Source organism: Ornithorhynchus anatinus, chromosome 1 (genome assembly GCF_004115215.2).
Source record: "Ornithorhynchus anatinus isolate Pmale09 chromosome 1, mOrnAna1.pri.v4, whole genome shotgun sequence".
In the NCBI taxonomy this organism is placed as follows: Eukaryota; Metazoa; Chordata; class Mammalia; order Monotremata; family Ornithorhynchidae; genus Ornithorhynchus; species Ornithorhynchus anatinus.
The window spans coordinates 180413059-180434979 of NC_041728.1; the positions used below are offsets into that span (position 1 = coordinate 180413059).

The following is a 21921-nucleotide window of genomic DNA, read 5'->3' on the forward strand; positions in this document are numbered from 1 at the left end:
CCTCAGCTCCCTCATCTGAAAAATGGGGATTAAGATTGGGAGCCCCGGGACAAGGAATGTGTAAGTCCATCATATTTATTGAGCTCTTACTGTGTGCAGAGCACTGTAGTAAGAGCTTGGGAGAGGACAAGATAACAGGCCCATTCCCTGCCCACAACCAGTTTACAGTCTGTGTCCAACATAATAATAATAATGGTGTTTGTTAAGCGCTTACTATATATCAAGCACTGTTCTAAGCGCTGAGGTAAATACAAGATAATCAGGTTATACACAGTCCCTGTACCACCTGGGGGTCACGGTCTTAATCCCCATTTAACTGATGAGGTAACTGAGGCACAGAGAAGTTAAGGGACTTACCCAAGGCCACGCAGCAGATAAGTGGCGGGGCCGGGATTAGAACTCAGATCCTCCTGACCTCCAGGCCTGGGCTTCATCCATGCTGTCACTTCATCCTAATTACTTTGTGCCTACCCCAGTGCTTAGAACAGCGCCTGGAACATAGTAAGCACTTAACAAATGCAGTAAAAAAAAAAATTCTGGCCTTCCCCTCTCCCGGTTTAATCAGGTGTCTGCTGTGGGACTGAAAAGGGGAGGGCAGGAAGCTGGACTCCGCTGCTTGTCCACTATGTGACCTTGGGCAAGTCACTTCACTTCCCTAGGCCACGGTTCCCTCATCTGTAAAATGGGGTTAAGACTGTGAGCTCCAGGTTGGACAAGGACTGTCCAACCCGATTATCTCGTATCCACCCCAGCGCTTAGTACAGTGCCTGGCACATAGTAAGTGCTTAACAAATACCATAATTATTATTAAGGAAAGTGGGCAGGGAATGTGTCTGTTTATTGTTGTATTGTCCTCTCCCAAGCGCTTAGTACAGTGTTCTGCACCCAGTAAGCGCTCAATAAATGCAACTGAATGAATAAATGAAAGGGAAGACAGGAGGAAATAGGGAACAGGAGGGGCCCGACTGCCACCCTGGGCATTCCTCCATCTCTCTGTCTGCATCTGTCCATCTTACTCTTTCTGGGAAGCAGCACGGCCTAGTGGCTAGAACCCGGGCCTGGGATTCAGAAGGTCATGGGTTCTAATCCTGATCTGCCATTCGTCTGCTGGGTGACCTTGGGCAAGTCACTTCACTTCTCTGGGCCTCTATAAAATGGGGTTTAAGAGTGTGAGCCCCAGGGGGACCAGGGACTGTGTCCAACCTGATTACCTTGAACCCCAGTGCTTAGAAGAGTGCTTGGCACATAGTAAGCCCTTAACAAATGCCATAATTATTATTATTTTCTCCCCGTCCCCTTCAGGCCGCCATAGAACAGGAGGGGGTCTCCCTGGTGGCCATCCTCTGCACCCACAAACACTGGTATGTGCCCAGGTTGCCCAACAGCCGGGAGGGAAGAGGGCGATCTGTCGGTTCCCAGCTGCCTCCCTGTGTGGGGACCCCGTGGCAGAGTCGGGGTGACCACCCCCGGCGAGGTCTTCCTGATACACCTCCGTTCCCCTGCGGCGGGGTTGGGAAAGATGGGACGGGGTGGGTGGGGAAGCAATGCGGCCTAGTGGATAGACACCGGGCCTGGGAGTCAGGAGTATCTGGGTTCTAATCCTGGCTCCGCTGGGAGAGCCCGGCCAAGTCACCTCGTTTCTCCGGGCCTCGGTTCCCTCATCTGTAAAAGGGGGTCTAGACTGTGAACCCCATGCTGGACAGGGACTGTGTCCAACCTGATTAGTTTGTATCTACCCCAACGCTTAGAACAGTGCCTGGCATATAGTAAGCGCTTACCAAGTACCATTACAAAAACAACAAACCAACCAAAATTAAAAAAGCAACCACATGCCTCTGCTCGCCCTTCTTCCGGCTGGCCAGCCTGGTGGCTGACCGGCTGGCTGATTGCCTGACCGATTAGCTCAGGGCCTAGTGGGAAGAGCACGGTCTTGGGAGTCAGAGGACGTGGGTTCTAATCCCGCCTCCGCCGCTTGTCCGCTGTGTGACCTTGGGCAAGTCACTTCGCTTCTCCGGGCCTCAGTTCCCTCATCTGCCAATTAGGATTGAAGACTGTGAGCCCCACGTGGGACAGCCTCATTACCCTGTATCTACCCCACGAGGAGCAGCGTGTCTCAGTGGAAAGAGCATGGGTTTAGGAGTCAGAGGTCATGGGTTCAGATCCCGGCTCCGCCACCTGCCAGCTGTGTGACTTTGGGCAAATCACTTAACTTCTCGGTGCCTCAGTGACCTTATCTGTAAAATAGGGATTAAGACTGTGAGCCTCACTTCGGACAATCTGATTATCCTGTATCTACCCCAGCGCTTTGAACAGTGCTCGGCACATAATAAGTGCTTCATTCATTCATTCAGTAGTATTTACTGAGTGCTTACTATGTGCAGAGCAATGTACTAAGCGCTTGGAATGTACAATTCGGCAACAGATAGAGAAAATCCCTGCCCAATGACGGGCTCGCAGTCTAATCGGGGCAGACAGACGGGCAAAAACAAGACAACATAATCACGATAAATCGAATCAAGGGGATGGACACCTCATTAACAAAATATAACAAATACCAACATTGTTATTATTATTACCCCAGCGCTTAGAACAGTGCTCGGCACATAGTAAATGCCTAACAAATAGCATTATTATTATTATTATTAGCTGGCTGACTGGCTGACTTTACTGCCTGCCTGATGGACAAGATGGCTGGCTGACTGACTGGCTGGCGGGTTGGCTGACTTGCTGGTTGATTGATTAGCTGGTTGACGGGCTGACTAACTGTCTGGCTGACTGGTTGACAAGCTGGCTGACCAGCTGCCCGATTCGTTGACAGCCTGACTGACTGAATGGCTGATCATCTGACCGGCTGACACACCGACTGTCTGGCTAAAATCCGGCCTAAACACTGTTAAAATCTGCCTTTTCCTCTCCATCCAAACTGCTATCACGTTAATCCCATCACTCATCCTATCCTGCCTTGATTACTGTATCAGCCTCCTCCCTGTCTTTTGTCTCTCCCCACTCCAGTCCTTCATTCTGCTGTCATTCTGGATTATTTTTCTACAGAAACGTTCAGGTTGTGCTTCCCCACTCCTCAAGAAACTCCAGTGGTTGCCCATCCACCTCCGCATCAAACTAACCCCTCCCCGTGGGCTTTATATCCCACAATCATCTTGCTCCCTCCTACCTCACCTCACTACACTCCTACTAGAACCCAGTCCTCACGCTTCGCTCCTCTAATGCCAACCTTCTCCCAAAAGAGTACGGGCTTGGGAGTCAGAGGTCATGGGTTCGAATCCCGGCTCTGCTTCTTGACAGCTGTCTCTCTCCTCCTCTAGACTGTAAGCTCGTTGTGGGCAGGGAATCTGCTTATTTAATGTTATATTATACTCTCCCTAGCACTTAGTACAGTGGTCTGCACCCAGTAAGTGCTCAATAAATACAACTGACTGCCTGATAGGCTGACTGTTTGGCTGACCCCATGACTGGCTGACTGACTGCCTGCTTGACCGGTTGACAGGCTTTCTGACTGGCCGGCTACCTGACTGGCTTGTTGGCTAACTGTTTTATTGACTCTCTGGCTGGTTGTCTGACTCACTGACTGACTGGTCTGCTGGCCCGCTGACCTGCCGACTGTCTACCTGACTGGTTGACAGGCTGGCCGACTGGATGGCTGTTCGGCCCACCCCCTGACCTTGCTATCTGTTTGGCTGGCTGGCTGTCCGCCTGACCGGTTGACAGGCTGATTGTTTGACAGGCTGGTCGACTGGCAGACTGACTCAGTGACTGGTTGACTGGTTGACTAACTGGCTGCCTGATTGTTGAACAGCCTGGCGGTCTGGCCGACTGGTTGGCTGGCTGGCTGGCTGGTTGACAGACTGGCTGATAGGGACCTGGGGAGGAGAAGGGACACCGGAAAGCCATTAACCAAGCTGGGGTGGGCAAGACAAGAGCCAAAGTTCTACCCTTAAATCGCAACCCGTGGACATCCCTGTCTTCCTGCCCCTTTCCCTGTCTACCCCAGGATCCATATCCGAGACTCCAGAAGCTGCAGTAGCGTGGATGGGTTGGGGGGAGGAAGGGTAGTCAGTCCCAGGCCTCTGGTGCCCCCCACCCCACCATCACAGACACACACCCAGTCACAGACTGCCCCATGCTATGGACTTCCTCATCGTCCTCCTCCACCTCTCTCCCCAGGGACCACAGCGGGGGGAACAAGGAACTGAGGCAGAGATTCGGAGCCTGTCGGGTGTACGGGAGTCCTCTGGACGACATCCCCCACCTCACCCAGTAAGAGCCCCTCAGACCCCCACATCTCCCCCTCCCCACCCCCACAGTGGGCATTCCTTGGAGGGCTCCCAATCTCCCCCCCCCCCCCCCCATCTCATCCAAGGATGGTTCAGGAAGTAGGGAGAGTAAGGCCCGAGTGGGGTGGGAAGTAGGGAGAATGAGGACTGGGAGCGGGAGAAGAAGGGGAAGGAAGTGGGGAGAATGAGGACTAAGAGGGAGGAGGAGGAGGAGGAGGAGGAAGTGGGAAGAATGAGGACTGAGGGGAAGGAAGTGGGGAGAATGAGGACTGAGGGGGAGGAAGAAGGACAGGAATTGGGGAGAATGAGGACTGAGGGGGAGGAAGAGAGAAAGGAAGTGAGGAGAAAGAAGGGGAGGGGGAATGGCAGGAAATGGGAAGAATGAGGACTGAGGGGGAGGAAGAAGGGAAGGAAGTGGGAAGAGTGAGGACTGAGGGGAAGGAAGAAGGACAGGAAGTGGGAAGAGTGAGGCCTGAGGGGGAGGAAGAAAGGCAGGAAGGACAGGAATTGGGGAGAATGAGGACTGAGGGGGAGGAAGAAGGGCAGGAAGTGAGAATAGTGAGGACTGAAGGGGAGGAAGAAGGGCAGGAAGTGGGGAGAATGAGGACTGGGAGGAAGAGGAACAGTAAGTGGGGAGACTGAGGGGGAGGAGCAGGAAGGGGGGAGAAGGAGGGGCCGGTAGAAGAGAGCCCAGCTTGTCCCATGTCAGGTTGGCGCAGCCGGGTCCCTCCCGGCCCGGCCCACGTCCACGCCAGTGGGCTCTCCCTGCCTGGGGTCCGGTAGCCCGGCCTGCCCTCACCGCCCCTCCCCGCAGCCCCCTGTGCCACCAGGACGTGGTGAGTGTGGGGCGGCTGCAGATCCGGGCTCTGGCCACCCCGGGCCACACCCGGGGCCACCTGGTGTACGTGCTGGACGGAGCGCCGTACGGAGGGCCCCCCTGCCTCTTCTCGGGGGACCTGCTCTTCCTCTCAGGCTGCGGTGAGCCCTGTGCCCCACAGGGAGGGGCGGCTGGGATGGAGGGAGGGAGCCCCAGAGAATCCGGGCCAGGGGGTCACAAAGCCCAGAATGCACTGGGGGAGCAAGAGACGCTAAGGCCCAGGTGACCCCGGGTCCCAGAATGTAACACGGGGGTGGAGAGGACCCATCTCGCCCGTGGTACGGAGGCCCAGGGCCCCGGAGCCGGAGGGAGGGAGGACTAGGGCCCAGCAGTCGTGACGTCCGGACCCCAGGAGAAAGCGAGGGTGGGAAACACCTCTGACTCCGTCCCGTCGCTCTCCTCCCCCAGGCCGGATGTTCGAAGGGTCGGCGGAGACCATGCTGAGCTCCTTGGACACCGTGCTGGCCCTGGGCGGTGACACGCTGCTATGGCCGGGTGAGGGGCCCACTGGCCTCCCTCCCCCTCCCCCCGCCCGGCCCCTTCCCCACCACCACCACCATCAGGGAGGGTACGAGCTGGGTCACCATCCTGAGGCGGGGGGATGTCCCACCGTTATCCCGTTGGAGTCGGTCCACCCAGAGCCCCGGCTCTGGAAGAATTCGGTAACCGGACAGCCCCGGGGACAGACCTGAGCTGAGCCCCAACTTCCGACGGAGCCGAGAGGGGCGGGTGGGGGCCTGGATCCGAGCCGGCCCCCAGTCTGTGAGGCCTGTGGCGAGGGGGGACGGATGCCCTCCCCGTCACCGCCCGTGACTGACTGCAACAGCCTGTGGCTGCCTGTGACTGCCCGTGTCCGCCCATGACTTCCTATGACTCTACATGACTACTCGTGACTATCCATGACCTCCCATCACTGCCTCTGACTGCCCACGCGTGTCTGTGACCGCCCACGACCATTCATTCATTCGATTGTATTTACTGAGTGCTTTCTGTGTGCAGACCACTGTTCTAAGCACTTGGGAGAGTCCGATACGACAATAAACGGACACTTTCCCTTGCCTGTGACCGCCTGGGACCACTGTGACAGCCTGTGACTGCCCATGACCACCTGTGACTTCCCGTGACTGCCCATGACCACCTGTGACTGCGCATGTGTGTCTGTGCCTCACCCTGACCGTGACCACCCATGACTGCCTGTGTTTGCCCATGACCACTTGTGACTGCCCCTGACTTTCTGTGACTTCCCATGACTGCCCATGACCACCCATGACTACCTGTGACTGCCGTGTGTGTCTGCGACTGCCCATGTCCACCTATGACCATCCATGACCTCCTGTGACTTCCTATGACCGCCCATGAGAGCCCGTGTTTACCCGTGACCGTCTGTGACCATCCACGACTTCCCGTGCCTTCCCATGACTGCCCATGACCACCCGTGACCACCTGTGACTGCCATGTGTGTCTGTGACTGCCCCTGACCAGAACCCACCCATGACTGCTCATGACTTCCTGTGCCTTCCCATGACTGCCCGTGACTGTCCGTGACCACCTGTGACCGTGCCTGTGTGTCCGTGACAGCCCATGACTTCCTGGGACCGCCCATGACCGCTCGTGGTTTCCTGTGACTTCCCGTGACCCCTTGTGACCACCCGGGACCTCCTGTGACTTCCCATGACTGCTCGTGACCGCCTGTGACTTATTTCGTGTGTCTTCCTGTGACTTCCCGTGATTGCCAGGCCACGAGTACGCAGAGGAGAACCTGGATTTTGCCACGGAGGTGGATCCGGAGAACTCGGAGCGGGAGAGGAAGCTGCAGTGGGTGCGGCAGCAGCGGCTGGAGCGGAGGAGCACGGTGAGGGAGGCAGGGGGCCTGGGTTCCAATCCCCCTCCGCCTCCTGGGTGATGTTGGACATGGCCCTAGAACTCTCTGGGCCTCAGTTTCCTCATCTGTAAAAGGGAAATCAAATCCTACTCCCTCCTCCCCCTTGTGGAGCTTGTATCTACCCCAGTGCTTAGTACAGTGCTTGGCACAGAGTGATCCCTTAACAAATACCAAAACAAAATAATACCAGAACTGCAGAGGATCGGACAGCCCCGGGGAAGGAGTCAGTCAGTCAGTGGTATTTATTGGGAGTCAGAGGTCGTGGGTTCTAATCCCGGCTCTGCCGCTTGTCAGCTGTGTGACTTTGGGCAAGTCATTTCACTTCTCTGGGCCTCAGTTCCCTCATCTGGAAAATGGGGATGAAGACTGTGAGCCCCACGTGGGACAACCTGATCACCTTATATCCCCCCCCAGCGCTTAGAAGACTGTTTTGCACATAGTAAGCGCTTAACAAATACCATCATTATTATCATCATTATTATTATTGAGCACTTACTGTGTGCAGAGCACTGTACTAAGCGCTTGGGAGAGTCCAATATAACAATAAACAGGCACATTCCCTGCCTTCACTGAGCTTACAGTCTAGAGGGGACAGAGAGACATTAATACAAATAAGTAAATTAGTCAGTCACTTGTATTTATTGAGCACTCACTGTACGCAGAGCACTGTACTAAGCGCTTGGGAGAGGACAGTATAACAACCGACACATTCCCTGCTTACAACGAGCTGACAGTTTAGAAGGGGAGAGAGACATTAGTAGAAATAAATAAATGACAGATCTGGACATAAGTGCTGTGGGGATGAATAAAGGGAGATTGTAAGCTCGTTGTAGCCAGGGAATGTGTCTATTAATTGTTCTGTTGTCCTCTGCCCAGCGCTTAGTACAGTGCTCCGCATCCACTAAGGGCTCAATAAATACGATTGACTGACTGACTTTATTTCTATTAGTGTCCGTCTCCCCCTCTAGACCGTAAACTTGTTGTGGGCAGGGACTGTGTCTATTAGGGGGAACGGCGTGGAGAAGCGGTAGGCCGGTTTCCAGATCGGAGGACCCAGGTTCGAGTCCTGCCCGTCCCGCTAGTCTGCCGTGGGACTGTGGGCGAGTCACTTCACTTCCCTGTACCTCAGTTCCTCCATCTGTAAAACGGGGATAATAATCCCTGCCTTGTTTCCCCTACCTCACAGGGGTCTGTGAGGGTTTGAAATGAACTGATTAATGTCAGAGCGCTTTGGGATTAAAAGCGCCATAAGAAACCCAGAGAAGCAGCGTGGCTCAGTGGAAAGAGCCCGGGCTTGGGAGTCAGAGGTTGTGGGTTCTAATCCCCGCTCCACCACTCATCAGCTGTGTGACTTTGGGCATGTCACTTCACTTCTCCGTGCCTCAGTTACCTCATCTGTAAAATGGGGATTAAGACTGTGACCCTCACATGGGACAACCTGATCACCTTGTACCCTCCCCAGTGCTTAGAACGGTGCTTTGCACATAGTAAGTGCTTAACAAATGCCAGCATTATTACTGTTCTATTGACCTCTCCCCAGCGCTTAGTACAGTGCTCCATACCCCGTCAGCACTCAATAAATATGATTGACTGACTGACTTTATTTCTATCAATGTCCGTCTCCCCCTCTAGACCGTAAGCTCGTTGTGGGCAGGGAATGTGTCTATTTATTGTTCTATTGTCCTCTCCCCAGTGCTTAGTACAGTGCTCCGCACCCAGTAAACTCTCAATAATAATAATGTTGGTAATTGTTAAGCGCTTACTATGTGCCGAGCACTGTTCTAAGTGCTGGGGTAGATACAGGGCAATCGGGTTGTCCCATGTGAGGCTCACAGTCTTCATCCCCATTTCACAGATGAGGTAACTGAGGCACCGAGAAGTTAAGTGACTTGCCCAAAGTCACACAGCTGACAAGTGGCGGAGGGAGGATTAGAACCCATGACCTCTGACTCCCAAGCCTTGGCCATGCTGACTAAACAGATGAAAAGAATGGCAGTGTGTCAGGGCGACGCAGAAGGGAGCGGTAGATGAGGAAGGGGCTCAGTGCCCCTTCCCCTCCCCTCCGACACCCTCGCATCCTGTTCCTCCAGTGTCCGTCGACCCTCGGGGAGGAGCAGGCTTATAACCCTTTCCTGCGGACCCACTGCCCGGCGCTGCGGGAGACCCTCGGCCCCGGGCCGGCGGGCGAAGACCCCCGGGCCCACCTGCTGCGGGAACTGCGACGACTCAAGGATCAATTCAAGAGCAAGTGACCTTCCGGTGCCACGGGAGCGGGGAGAGCCGGGACCACCACTCCTCCCTTTCCCGACCCCCGAAACCCTCCACGGCCTCTGGGACGGAGGCCTGGTTCTCCCCTCCCGCTCCCTCAGTTTCCCCTCACCCGCCTTGGGGGCGAGAAGCGAAGGGTTAGAGGCTGAGGGGCTGGGGAATGCAGGGAAAGGGGGCTATCCGGACCGGACCCTCTCCTTGGAAAAACGTGTGGAGTCTGAGTTAGGGGGTGCACATTTTTGGGGTCCACCTACCGGCCTCATTTCCCGCCCTCTGGAACTGCTTCACTTCTCCATCTCCCCTCATTTCTCCCATCTCCCCCCCCCAGGTGGGGGGCCGAAGAGGAGGGCGGAAGCCCCTGGGCTTAATCCCTCACAATTGGGGAAATAAAAACTGGACCCCAGAAGGAACCTGGTCGTGTCATTCCTATAACACCGCTGAGGGACTGAGATCCCCTCGCAGGCCTGAGAAGACACCCCGACTGTGCTAAAAATAATAATAATAATTGTGGTATTTGTCAGGCGCTTACTCTCTGCCAGGCACTCTACTAAGCACTGGGTTAGATTCACGATCATCGGGGTAGACACAGTCCCTGTTATTCACTCATTCCATCATTCGGTCGTATTTATTGAGCACTTACTGTGCACACAGTCTTAATCTCCATTTTACAGAAGAGGGAACTGAGGCCCAGAGAAGTGAAGCGATCGCCCAGGGTCACGCGGCAGACGAGCGGCGGAGCCGGGATTAGAACCCAGGTCTTTTCTCACTCCCGGGCCCGGGCTCTAGCCATAAGGCCACACTGCTCGGTTTTCCCCCTCGGACCCCACCCCTGGCTTCTCCACTGCCTTGCCCACTGCCTCCGGGCAGATTAGCCAACACTCACCCCTCAACAGCCCAGACAGGTGCGGAGAGTCTCCGCAGCCTCTTTGCCCTCCCCACCCCCGACCTCCCTGTCAGGAAGTTCTTCCTGGAATCTACCCCTCATCCTTCCTGCTGCTCGTGGAAACCTTAGAATAGAAACAGCCAGATAAGGGGTCTGGTTTAACACCACCGGAAATTTGGTTTCATTTGCCCAGTGGCTATGGGCATAGTAACAGCACTTATTGAGTGTCCACTTATTTATTCGATCATAATAATAATGATGGCATTTGTTAAGCTCTTCCTTTCATTCATTCATTCAATAGGGAAGCAGCGTGGCTCAGTGGAAAGAGCCTGGGCTTCGGAGTCAGAGGTCATGAGTCCGACTCCCGGCTTTGCCACTTGTCAGCTGTGTGACTGTGGGCGAGTCACTTCACTTCTCTGTGCCTCAGTTACCTCATCTGTAAAATGGGGATTAACTGTGAGCCTCACGTGGGATGACCTGATTACCCTGTATCTACCCCAGCGCTTAGAACAGTGCTCTGCACCTAGTAAGCGCTTAACAAATACCAACATTATTATTAGTAGTAGTATATATTGAGCACTTACTAGGTGCAGAGCACTGTACTAAGCACTTGCAATGTACAATTCAGCAACAGATAGACCATTACCCTATTTATTTTGTTAATGAGATGTACAGCACCCTGATTCTATTTATTTGCTATTGTTTTAATGAGATGTTCTTCCCCTTGATTCTATTTATTGCCATTGTTCTTGGCTGTCCGTCTCCCGCGATTAGACCGTAAGCCCGTCAAAGGGCAGCGACTGTCTCTATCTGTTACCGATTTGTCCATTCCAAGCACTTAGTATAGTGCTCTGCACATAGTAAGCGCTCAATAAATACTATTGAGTGAATGAAAGATGGAGACAATCCCTGCCCATTGACGGGCTCACAGTCTTATCGGGGGAGACAGATGGAGGGACAAAAATAAGACAACATAATCACGCTTCCTATGTGCCAAGCACTGTTCTAAGCACTGAATGAGCACTTATTGTGTGCAGAGCACTGTACTAAGTTCTTGGGAGAGGACAGTACCACAATAAGCGGACACACTCCCTGCCCACAACGAGCTTACAGTCTAGAGGAGGGGGGGACAGACTTTAATATAAATAAATAATTTTAGGCTGGAGTACGGAGAGGCAGGAGGCTGGGAGGTCAGTAAGGAAGCTGATGCTGAAGTAATCCAGGCGGGAGAGGATGAATGCTTGGATTAATGTAGTAGTGGTTTGGATGGAGAGGAAAGGGCGGATTTTAGCCATGTTGTGAAGGTGGGACCGGAATGATTTGGTGACGCGTTGAATATGTAGGTTGAGTGAGAGAGACGAGTCAAGGATGACGCCAAGGTGACGGGCTTGTGAGACGGGAAGGACGGTGGAGCCGCCTACAGTGACGGGAAAGTCCGGGAGAGGACAGGGTTTGGGTGGGAAGATGAGGAGCGTGGTTTTGGACATGTTAAGATTGAAGTGACGGGAGGACATCCAGGGAGAGATGTCTTAAAGGCAGGAGGAAATATGAGAAGGCAGAGAGGGAGAGAGGTCAGGGTTGGGAGATGGACATCTGGGAATGATCCACATAGAGGTGGGAGTTGAAGCCGTGGGAACGTATGAGTTCTCCAAGGGAGTGGGTGGAGACGGAGAAGAGAAGGGGATCCAGAACTGAGCCTTGAGGGACCCCCACAGTTAGGGGGTGGGAGGAAGAGGAGGGGCCTGTGAAGGAGATTGAGAATGAACACTTAGTTCTATCAATCAATCAATCAATTGTATTTATTGAGTGCTTACCACGTGCAGAGCACTGTACTGGACGCTTGGGAGAGTAGCAGCGTGGCTTAGTGGAAAGAGCCCGGGCTTGGGAGTCAAAAGATCATGAGTTCTAATCCCGGCTCCGCCACATCAGCCGTGTGACTTTGGGCCAGTCACTGAACTTCTCTGTGCCTCAATTCCCTCATCTGTAAAATGGAGATTAAGACTGTGAGCCCCACGGGGACAACCTGATCCTCTTGTACCTCCCCTGGCGCGTAGAACAGTGCTTGGCTCATAGTAAGAGCTTCACAAACACCATCATTATTATTATTATTACAATATAACAGGCACATTTTCTGCCCACAGCGAGCTTATAGTCTAAAGGATGTGCTTATAGTCCAGAGGTACGGTCTAATACTGCATTGTATTAGACGCTGGATCCTGTCTACTTTAGTGGGGGGTGGGGGAAGGGCAAATGTAAAAATATTTTCAACTACAATGATCAAAATAATTGAATAAGTCTATATCCAGGAGTGCTGAGTGCCCCCAAGTGCTTAGTACCGTTCTCTGCACACAGTAAGCGCTCAGTCAATAAGCAGGTTGGTCTAGTAGAAAAAGTCCAGGCCTGGGAGTCAGAGAACCTGGGTTCCAATCCTAATTCTGTCGCTTTTATGCCATGTGACCTTGGGCTAGTCACTTCACTTCTCTGGGCTTCAGTTTCCATAACTGAAAAATGGGGATTCAGACTCTGAGTCCCATTTGGAACATGGATCGTGTCCAGCCTGATTAACTCGTATCTACCCCAGCGCTTAGTACGGTGCCTGGCACACAGAAAGCACTTAATGAATGTCATAAAAATAAAAAAATTAGCATTTATCGAATGATGGATATACATGCATTTTCAAATGTTAGGATTGCCAGAGAGGAATATTCAGCTCAGGTGCTGGGAAGATAGTAATCATGATAATACTACTAATAATAGTATTTGTTAAGCACTTATGTTCCAGGCACTGGACTGAGCACTAGGGGTAGGTTACTATTAAGTGCCGTCAAGTCGTTTCCGATTCACAGCGGCTCCACGGATAGACTTTCTCCAGAACGTCCCGTCCTCTGCCATAACCCGCAAACTTTCTAACGGTTCTTCCGTGATCGTTGTTATGGTCTCCATCCATTTAGCTGGTGGTCTGCCTCTTCCACATTTTCATTCATTCATTCATTCAATAGTATTTATTGAGCGCTTACTATGTGCAGAGCACTGTACTAAGCGCTTGGAATGTACAAATTGGTAACAGAGACAGTCCCTGCCCTTTGACGGGCTTACAGTCTTTTCCCTGGCCTTTTCCTAGCATTAGTGTCTTCTCCAGAGAAGCAGTCCTCTTGATGATGTGTCCAAAATCTGCTCATTTAATTCAAGTCATCTGGCCTTCCAATGACCACTTTGGCTTCATTTGCTCTAAAATAATAATAATAATAATGTTGGTATTTGTTAAGCTCTTACTATGTGCAGAGCACTGTTCTAAGTGCTGGGGGAGATATAGGGTCATCAGGTTGTCCCACGTGAGGCTCACAGTCTTCAACCCCATTTTCCAGATGAGGGAACTGAGGCACAGAGAAGTGAAGTGATTTGCCCACAGTCACACAGCTGACAAGTGGCGGAGCCAAAATTCGAACCCATGGCCTCTGACTCCCAAGCCCGGGCTCTTTCCACTGAGCCACGCTGCTTCCATTTGTTGGTCTTTGAGGCAGTCCATGGCATCCTCGAAAGCCTTCTCCAACACCACATTTCCAAAGATTCGATGTTCTGTCTATCCTGTTTTTTCACCGTCCAGCTTTCGGATCCGTACAAGTTAATTGGGTTGGACACGGTCCCTATCCCACAAAGGGGTCACATTCTTCAACCCCATTTTACAGATGAGGGACCAGAGGCCCAGAGAAATGAAGCGACTTACCCAAAGTCCCACAGCAGACAAATGGGTCCTCCGACTTCCAGGCCAGAGCTCTTTCCACTAGGCCATCCTGCTTCTCCGGTAATTGGGAAGTTAATAATAATAATAATAATGGTGGTATTTGTTGGGAAGCAGGGTGGCTCAGTGGAAAGAGCCCAGGCTTGGGAGTCAGAGGTCGTGGGTTCTATTCCCAGCTCCGCCACTTGTCAGCTGGATGACTGTGGGCAAGTCATTTCACTTCTCTGTGCCTCAGTCACCTCATCTATAAAATGGGGATGAAGACTGTGAGCCTCACGTGGGGCAACTTGATTACCCTGTATCTCCCCCAGTGCTTTAGAACAGTGCTCTGCCCATAGTAAGCGCTTAACCCCAACATTATAATTATTATTATTAAGTGCTTACTATGGGCAAAGCACTGTTCTAAGCACTGGGGAGGATACAAGGTGATCAGGTTGTCCCACATGGGGCTCACAGATTTTAATCCCCTTTTTCCAGATGAGGGAACTGAGGCCCAGAGAAGTGAAGTGACTTGCACAAAGTCACACAGCTGGCAAGCAGGGGAGCTGGAATTCGAACCCATGACCTCTGACTCCCAAACCCGGGCTTTCCACTGAGCCACGCTGGAAGTTGCTCTGGGAAGGCTTGTGGGAGGATGTGGGATTTGAAGAGGGATTTGAATGTGGGGAGAACTGGGGTGCCGTCTCTTGTGGGGAAGGAGGGAGGCCCAAGCCAAGGGAACAACGTGAAAGTTGTTGGGAAAATCACGAGCGAGAGATGACTATAAATTAGGGGACGGTGACGCCTAGTGGTAGTAATTAATTATTCGGATTCATTCATTCATTCAATCATATTTATTAATAATGTTAGTATTTGTTAAGCGCTTACTATGCGTAGAGCACTGTTCTAAGCGCTGGGGGAGATGCAGGGTCATCAGGTTGTCCCACATGAGGCTCACAGTCTTCATCCCCATTTTCCAGATAAGGGAACTGAGGCACAGAGAAGTTAAGTGACTTGCTCACAGTCACACAGCTGACAAGTGGCAGAGTGGAGATTCGAACCCATGACCTCTGACTCCCAAGCCCGGGCTCTTTCCACTGAGCTACGCTGCTTCTCTAATAAGTTCCGGATATGGACATAAGGGCCGTGGGATTGAGGGAGCGGTGAATAAAGGGAGCAAATCCAAGTGAAAGGGCGACGCAGCAGGGAATGGGAGCTGATGTGTTTTTAATCACATGAGAAGCAGTGTGGCTCAGTGGAAAGAGCCCGGGCTTGGGAGTCAGAGGTCATGGGTTCTAATCCCGGCTCCGCCACTTGTCAACTGGGTGACTTTGGGCCAGTCACTTCACTTCTCTGGGCCTCCGTGACCTCATCTGTAAAATGGGGATGAAGACTGTGAGCCCAACGTGGGACAACCTGATCACCTTGGATCTCCCCCAGCGCTCAGAACGCTGCTTTGCACATAGTAAGCACTTAAATACCATTATTATTATTATTATTAATAGGGCTTTGAAGGTGAGGAAGATGGTGGTCTGACGGATACGAGGGGAAGGGAATTTCAGGCCTCGCTGCTTCTTAAAATATTAAGCGCTCACTCTGTGTTTAAAGTCTGTCTCCTCGCTAGACTGTAAGTTCGCTGTAGGCAGGGAATGTGTCTGTCTGCTGTTATATTGTCCTCTCCCAAGCGCTTAGAACAGTGTTCTGCACATAGTAAGCGCTCAATAAATACTCCCGATTAAATGATTGATAGGGGAAGGGGGAAGGGAATTTCAGGCCAGAGGCAGGACGTGGGCGAGGGGTCGGTGACCAGATGGGCAAGATGGAGGCCCAGGGAGGAGGTTGGGGTTGGAGCGAAGTCTGCGGGCCGGACTGGAGTAGGAGAGTAACGAGGTGAGGTCGGAGGGGGCGACCTGATGGACGATGCTTTAAAGCCGACGGTGAGGAGTTTCTTTCTGATGCAGAGGTGGATGGGCATCCACTGGAGTTTTTTGAGGAGCGGGGTGACGTGTCCTCAATGTTTTTGTAGAAAAACGATCCGGGCAGCGGAACGACGTATGGACTGGAGTGGGGAGAGGCAGGAGGCTGACCCGTCAGCGAGGAGGCTGAGGCAGGAGGAATCCAGGCGGGTTAGGACGAATGCTTGGATTAACGTGGTAGCCATTTGGATGGAGAGGAATGGGCAGATTTTAGCCATGTTCTGAAGGTTGAACCGACAGTATTTGGTGAGAGATTGCCTATGTGGGTTAAATGACAGTGATGAGTTGAGGATATTATTATTACTGTACTTAAGTGCTTACTATGTGCTAAGTTTTGTTCTAAGTGCTGGGTTAGATAGAAGTTAATCAGGTTGGACACAGTCCCTGTCCTGCATGGGACTCACAGTCTTATCCCCATTTTACAGATGAGGGAACTGAGGCCCTGAGAATAATAATAATAATGTTGGTATTTGTTAAGTGCTTACTATGTGCCAAGCACTGTTCTAAGCGCTGTGGTAGATACAAGTTAATCAGGTTGGACACAGTCCCTGTCCCGCATGGGACTCACAGTCTTATCCCCATTTTACAGATGAGGGAACTGAGACCCAGAGAAGTGAAGTGACTGGCCCAAGGTCACACAGCAGACATGTGGCAGATCCGGAATTAGAACCCAGGTCCTTCAGACTCCCAGGCCTGTGCTCTATTCACTAAGCCACCCTACCTCTCTAATCATAATGAAAGTATTAAGTGCTCACTCTGTGTTTAATGTCTGTCTCCCCTCTAAACTGTAAATTCATTGTAGGCAGGGAATGTGTCTGTTGTTATATTGTCCTCTCCCAAGTGCTTAGAACAGTTTTCTGCACATAGTAAATGCTTAATAAATACTACTGATTGATTGATTGATAGCCTTCTAGAAACTTTATCGTGATTATTTTGTCTTGTTTTTGTCCGTCTGTCTCCCCCGATTAGACTGTAAGCCTGTCACTGGGCAGGGATTGTCTCTATCTGTGGCTGAATTGTACAGTCCAAGTGCTTAGTACAGTGCTTTGCACATAGTAAGCGCTCAATAAATACTATTGAATGAATGAATGAATGAAAATGTTTGAGAACGCCTGTTGCCGGAACTGTTCTCTCTCCCAAGGTGAAAAGCAGCACACAATGAGCACTCAATAGATATGATTGATTGAATTAATTAATTAATTAGTTAATGATGGGGTAGGGTCCCTCCAGTGGTGTGGAGGGGAGACAAGGCCAGTTCACAGAGCAGGGTGGCCCCCAGGGGTGTGGGGAGGGATGGTAATTTATTCAGCCGCTGCTATGGATTGGCTCCGCCACATGTCTACCATGTGACCTTGAGCAAGTCACTTCATTCATTCATTCATTCAATAGTATTTATTGAGCGCTTACTATGTGCAGAGCACTGTACTAAGCGCTTGGGATGAACAAGTCGGCAACAGATAGAGACAGTCCCTGCCGTTTGACGGGCTTACGGTCTAATCGGGGGAGACGGACAGACGAGAACAATGGCACTAAACAGCGTCGAGGGGAAGAACATCTCGTAAAAACAATGGCAACTAAATAGAATCGAGGCGATGTACAATTCATTAACAAAATAAATAGGGTAACGAAAATATATACAGTTGAGCGGACGAGTACGGTGCTGTGGGGATGGGAAGGGAGAGGTGGAGGAGCAGAGGGAAAAGGGGAAAATGAGGCTTTAGCTGCGGAGAGGTGAAGGGGGGATGGCGGAGGGAGTAGAGGGGGAAGAGGAGCTCAGTCTGGGAAGGCCTCTCGGAGGAGGTGATTTTTAAGTAAGGTTTTGAAGAGGGAAAGAGAATCAGTTTGGCGGAGGTGAGGAGGGAGGGCGTTCCGGGACCGCGGGAGGACGTGACCCGGGGGTTGACGGCGGGATAGGCGAGACCGAGGGACGGCGAGGAGGTGGGCGGCGGAGGAGCGGAGCGTGCGGGGTGGGCGGTAGAAAGAGAGAAGGGAGGAGAGGTAGGAAGGGGCAAGGTGATGGAGAGCCTCGAAGCCTAGAGTGAGGAGTTTTTGTTCGGAGCGGAGGTCGATAGGCAACCGCCGGAGTTGTTTAAGAAGGGGAGTGACATGCCCAGATCGTTTCTGCGGGAAGATGAGCCGGGCAGCGGAGTGAAGAATAGACCGGAGCGGGGCGAGAGAGGAGGAAAGGAGGTCAGAGAGAAGGCTGACACGGTAGTCTAGCCGGGATATAACGAGAGCCCGTAATAGTAAGGTAGCCGTTTGGGTGGAGAGGAAAGGGCGGATCTTGGCGATATTGTAGAGGTGAAACCGGCAGGTCTCGGTAACGGATAGGATGCGTGGGGTGAACGAGAGGGACGAGTCAAGGATGACACCGAGATTGCGGGCCTGCGGGACGGGAAGGATGGTCATGCCATCCACGGTGATAGAGAAGTCTGGGAGCGGACCGGGTTCGGGAGGGAAGATGAGGAGCTCAGTCTCGCTCATGTTGAGTTTTAGGTGGCGGGCCGACATCCAGGTGGAGACGTCCCGGAGGCGGGAGGAGATGCGAGCCCGAAGGGAGGGGGAGAGGACAGGGGCGGAGATGTAGATCTGCGTGTCATCCGCGAAGAGATGGTAGTCAAAGCCGTGAGAGCGGATGAGTTCACCGAGGGAGTGAGTGTAAATGGAGAACAGAAGAGGGCCAAGAACTGACCCTTGAGGAACTCCAACGGTTAAAAGATGGGAGGGGGAGGAGGCTCCAGCGTAGGAGACCGAGAATGATCGGCCAGAGAGGTAAGAGGAGAACCGGGAGAGGACAGAGTCCGTGAAGCCAAGGTGAGATAAGGTGTGGAGGAGGAGGGGACGGTCGACAGTGTCAAAGGCAGCAGAGAGGTCAAGGAGGATCAGAATGGAGTAGGAGCCATCGGATTTGGCAAGAAGGAGGTCACGGGTGACCTTAGAGAGAGCAGTCTCGGTAGAGTGGAGGGGACGGAAGCCAGATTGGAGGGGGTCTAGGAGAGAATGGGAGTTAAGGAATTCTAGGCATCGATTGTAGACGACTCGTTCTAGGATTTTGGAAAGGAAGGGTAGTAGGGAGATAGGACGACTTCACTTCTCTGTGCCTCAGTTACCTCATCTGTAAAATGGGGATAAGACTGTGAGCCCCATTTGGGACAGGGACTGTGTTCAACCTGTCAATCAGGCAATCAATCTTTTATCGAGTGCTTACCGTGCACAGAGCACTGTAGTAGGTGCTTGGGAGAGGACAACACAACAATGTAACTGACACGTTCCCTGCTCACAATAATAATGATGGTATTTTTTAAGTGCTGACTATGAGCCAAGCATTGTTCTAAGCACTGGAGTAAATACAAGGTTATCAGGTTGTCCCACGTGGGGCTCACAGACTTCATCCCCATTTTACAGATGAGGGAACCGAGGCCCAGTGCAGTGAAGTGACTTGCCCAAGGTCACACAGCAGACAAGTGACAGAGCTGGGCCTAGAACCCACAGCCTCTGACTCCCAAGCCCAGGCTCTTGCCACTAAGCCATGCTGCTTCACATTGAGTTTACAGTCTAATAGGGGAGACAGACATCTCTTTAATGTTCTCTTGTGCTCTCCCAAGTGCTTAGTACAGTGCTCTGCACACAATAACCACTCAATAAATACGACTGAATGAATGGGTAAATGAATGAATAAATTAAAGCTATGGACATAAGGGCTGTGGAAGCTTCTTGTGGGCCGGGGACGTGTCTAGTCAGTCAGCCAATTGTATTTAACGAGCGCTTACTGTGTGCAGAGCACTGTACTAAGTGCTTGGGAGACGACAGGTCCCCCTCCAACTTCTTTAACCATTTTGATATCTTTCTCACATTCCTTCTCTCTGTCTCCATGCCCAAATTGATCCTAGGGGACTTGCATAGCCACAGAGATGTTCCCGATGACCCTTCCGCTGCCCGCCTTCTCACACGCCTCGACTCCCCGACCTCACCCCACCTCGCCTACTCACCAACTTGAACGCGTGCTCAATCTCCTCATCTCTAACCACTGCCCAATCTCTACCCTAACCGACTCTGAAATCCCCCTCTCTGACCACAACCTCCTCGCTTGTCTCCTCTCCCACACCCCTCCTCCCCGTAAATCTATACCATTCCCACACAGAGCCCTCCGATCTCTGGACCCCATCCGATTTTCTCAACTCATCATGCCCCGCTTAGCCTCCAAACCCCACCTACCCTCCTTCGATGACCAAATACGCGCTTTCAGTACAACCCTCTCTACTGAACTCAACTCACTCGCTCCCCTATCTCTTTGTTGATCTCGGACGACTAACCCCACAACTCTGGCTCACCTGCACAGTCCGCCTCCTTCGCTCTCGTGCTCGAGCCGCAGAGCGCTGCTGGCGGAAACTTAAATATCAGGCCGACTTCATCCACTTCGAATTTATCCTTGTGTGCTTTGACTCTGTCATCTCCTCTGCCCCGGGCAAAACTATTTCTCCACCCTTATTGATAGCCATGCCCTTTGCCCTCGCCAGTTGTTCGAGACACTTAATTCCCTCCTCAGGCCCTTTGTTCCCCTGCCTCCCCTTATCCTTCACCCCCAGTGACCTGGCCATCTACTTTATAAAGAAAATTGACACTACCAGGTGTGAGCTCCCTAAAATCCTCCCTGCTCCTCCTCACTCCTTCCCCCTTCCAGCTCCTTCTTCAACTCTCTTACTTTTCTCTTCTCTTCTCTTCTCTTCTCTTCTCTTCTCTTCTCTTCTCTTCTCTTCTCTTCTCTTCTCTTCTCTTCTCTTCTCTTCTCTTCTTTTCCTTTCCTTTCTTTTCTTTTCTTCAGTTTTCTCTAATGGCATTTGTTAAGCACTTACTGTCAGGCACTGTTCTAATAATAATGTTGGTATTTGTAAAGCGCTTACTATGTACAGAGCACTGTTCTAAGCGCTGGGGGAGATACAGGGTGATCAGGTTGCTGTAAGCCCGTCAAATGGCAGGGACTGTCTCTATCTGTTGCCGACTTGTTCATCCCAAGCGCTTAGTACAGTGCTCTGCACATAGTAAGCGCTCAATAAATACTATTGAATGAATGAATGAAAAGTTGTCCCACGTGGGGCTCACAGTTTTAATCCCCATTTTACAGATGAGGGAACTGAGGCGCAGAGAAGTAATAATAATAATAATGTTGGTATTTGTTAAGCGCTTACTATGTGCAGAGCACTGTTCTAAGCACTGGGGTAGACACAGGGGAATCAGGTTGTCCCACGTGGGGCTCACAGTCTTCATCCCATTTTACAGATGAGGTGACTGAGGCCCAGAGAAGTTAAGTGACTTGCCCACAGTCACACAGCTGACAAGTGGCAGAGCAGGGATTCGAACTCATGACCTCTGACTCCAAAGCCCGCACTCTTTCCACTGCTGGGGTAGCACAGTATCTTTAAAGGAGATCTCTCACCTCCTCTCAAAATCCACCCCCTCTACCTGCGCACCTTAACAAAGTTCTCACTCCCTTCCTTCTACCCCCTCAAACTGCCGTCTTCAACTGTTCACTCGCCAGTGGCTTCTTCCTCACTGCTTTCGAACATGCCCATGTATCCCCATCCTAAAAAAACCCCTCCCTTGACCCTACAGCTCCATCAGTTATCGCCCCATCTCCCTTCTACCATTCCTCTCCAAACTCCTTGAGTGAGTCGTCTTCATCCACTGTTTCAAATTCCTCTCCTCCGATTCTCTCCTTGAGCCCCTCCAATCTGGCTTCCATCCCCTTCACTCCACAGAAACCGCCCTCTCAAAGGTCACTGTTGATCTCCTTCTTGCCAAATCCAATGGTCTCTACTCTATCCTGATCCTCCTTGACCTCTCAGCTGCCTTCGACACTGTGGACCACCCCCTTCTCCTAGAAACGTTATCCAACCTTGGCTTCACAGACTCTGTCCTCTCCTGCTTCTCCTCTTATCTCTCTGGCCATTCATTCTCCGTCTCCTTCATGGGTTCCTCCTCCCCCTCCCATCCCCTAACTGTGGGGGTCCCTCAAGTTTCAGTTCTG

The 21921-nt window shown here is 51.9% G+C and overlaps 1 protein-coding gene across 1 annotated transcript in view; it reads left to right on the forward strand.

Annotated features, from left to right (window-relative positions):
- Positions 1-9729, forward strand: part of LOC100086475 (probable hydrolase PNKD) — a 31999-nt gene extending 22270 nt beyond the window's left edge. Inside the window, exons 4-9 of the mRNA XM_029068141.1 lie at positions 1303-1361; positions 4183-4275; positions 5107-5270; positions 5578-5664; positions 6906-7021; positions 9142-9729. Of these exons, the coding sequence (XP_028923974.1) occupies positions 1303-1361; positions 4183-4275; positions 5107-5270; positions 5578-5664; positions 6906-7021; positions 9142-9303 (681 nt within the window). The 3' untranslated portion in view covers positions 9304-9729. The remainder of the gene's footprint in view (positions 1-1302; positions 1362-4182; positions 4276-5106; positions 5271-5577; positions 5665-6905; positions 7022-9141) is intronic.
- The last annotated feature ends 12192 nt before the right edge of the window (positions 9730-21921 follow it).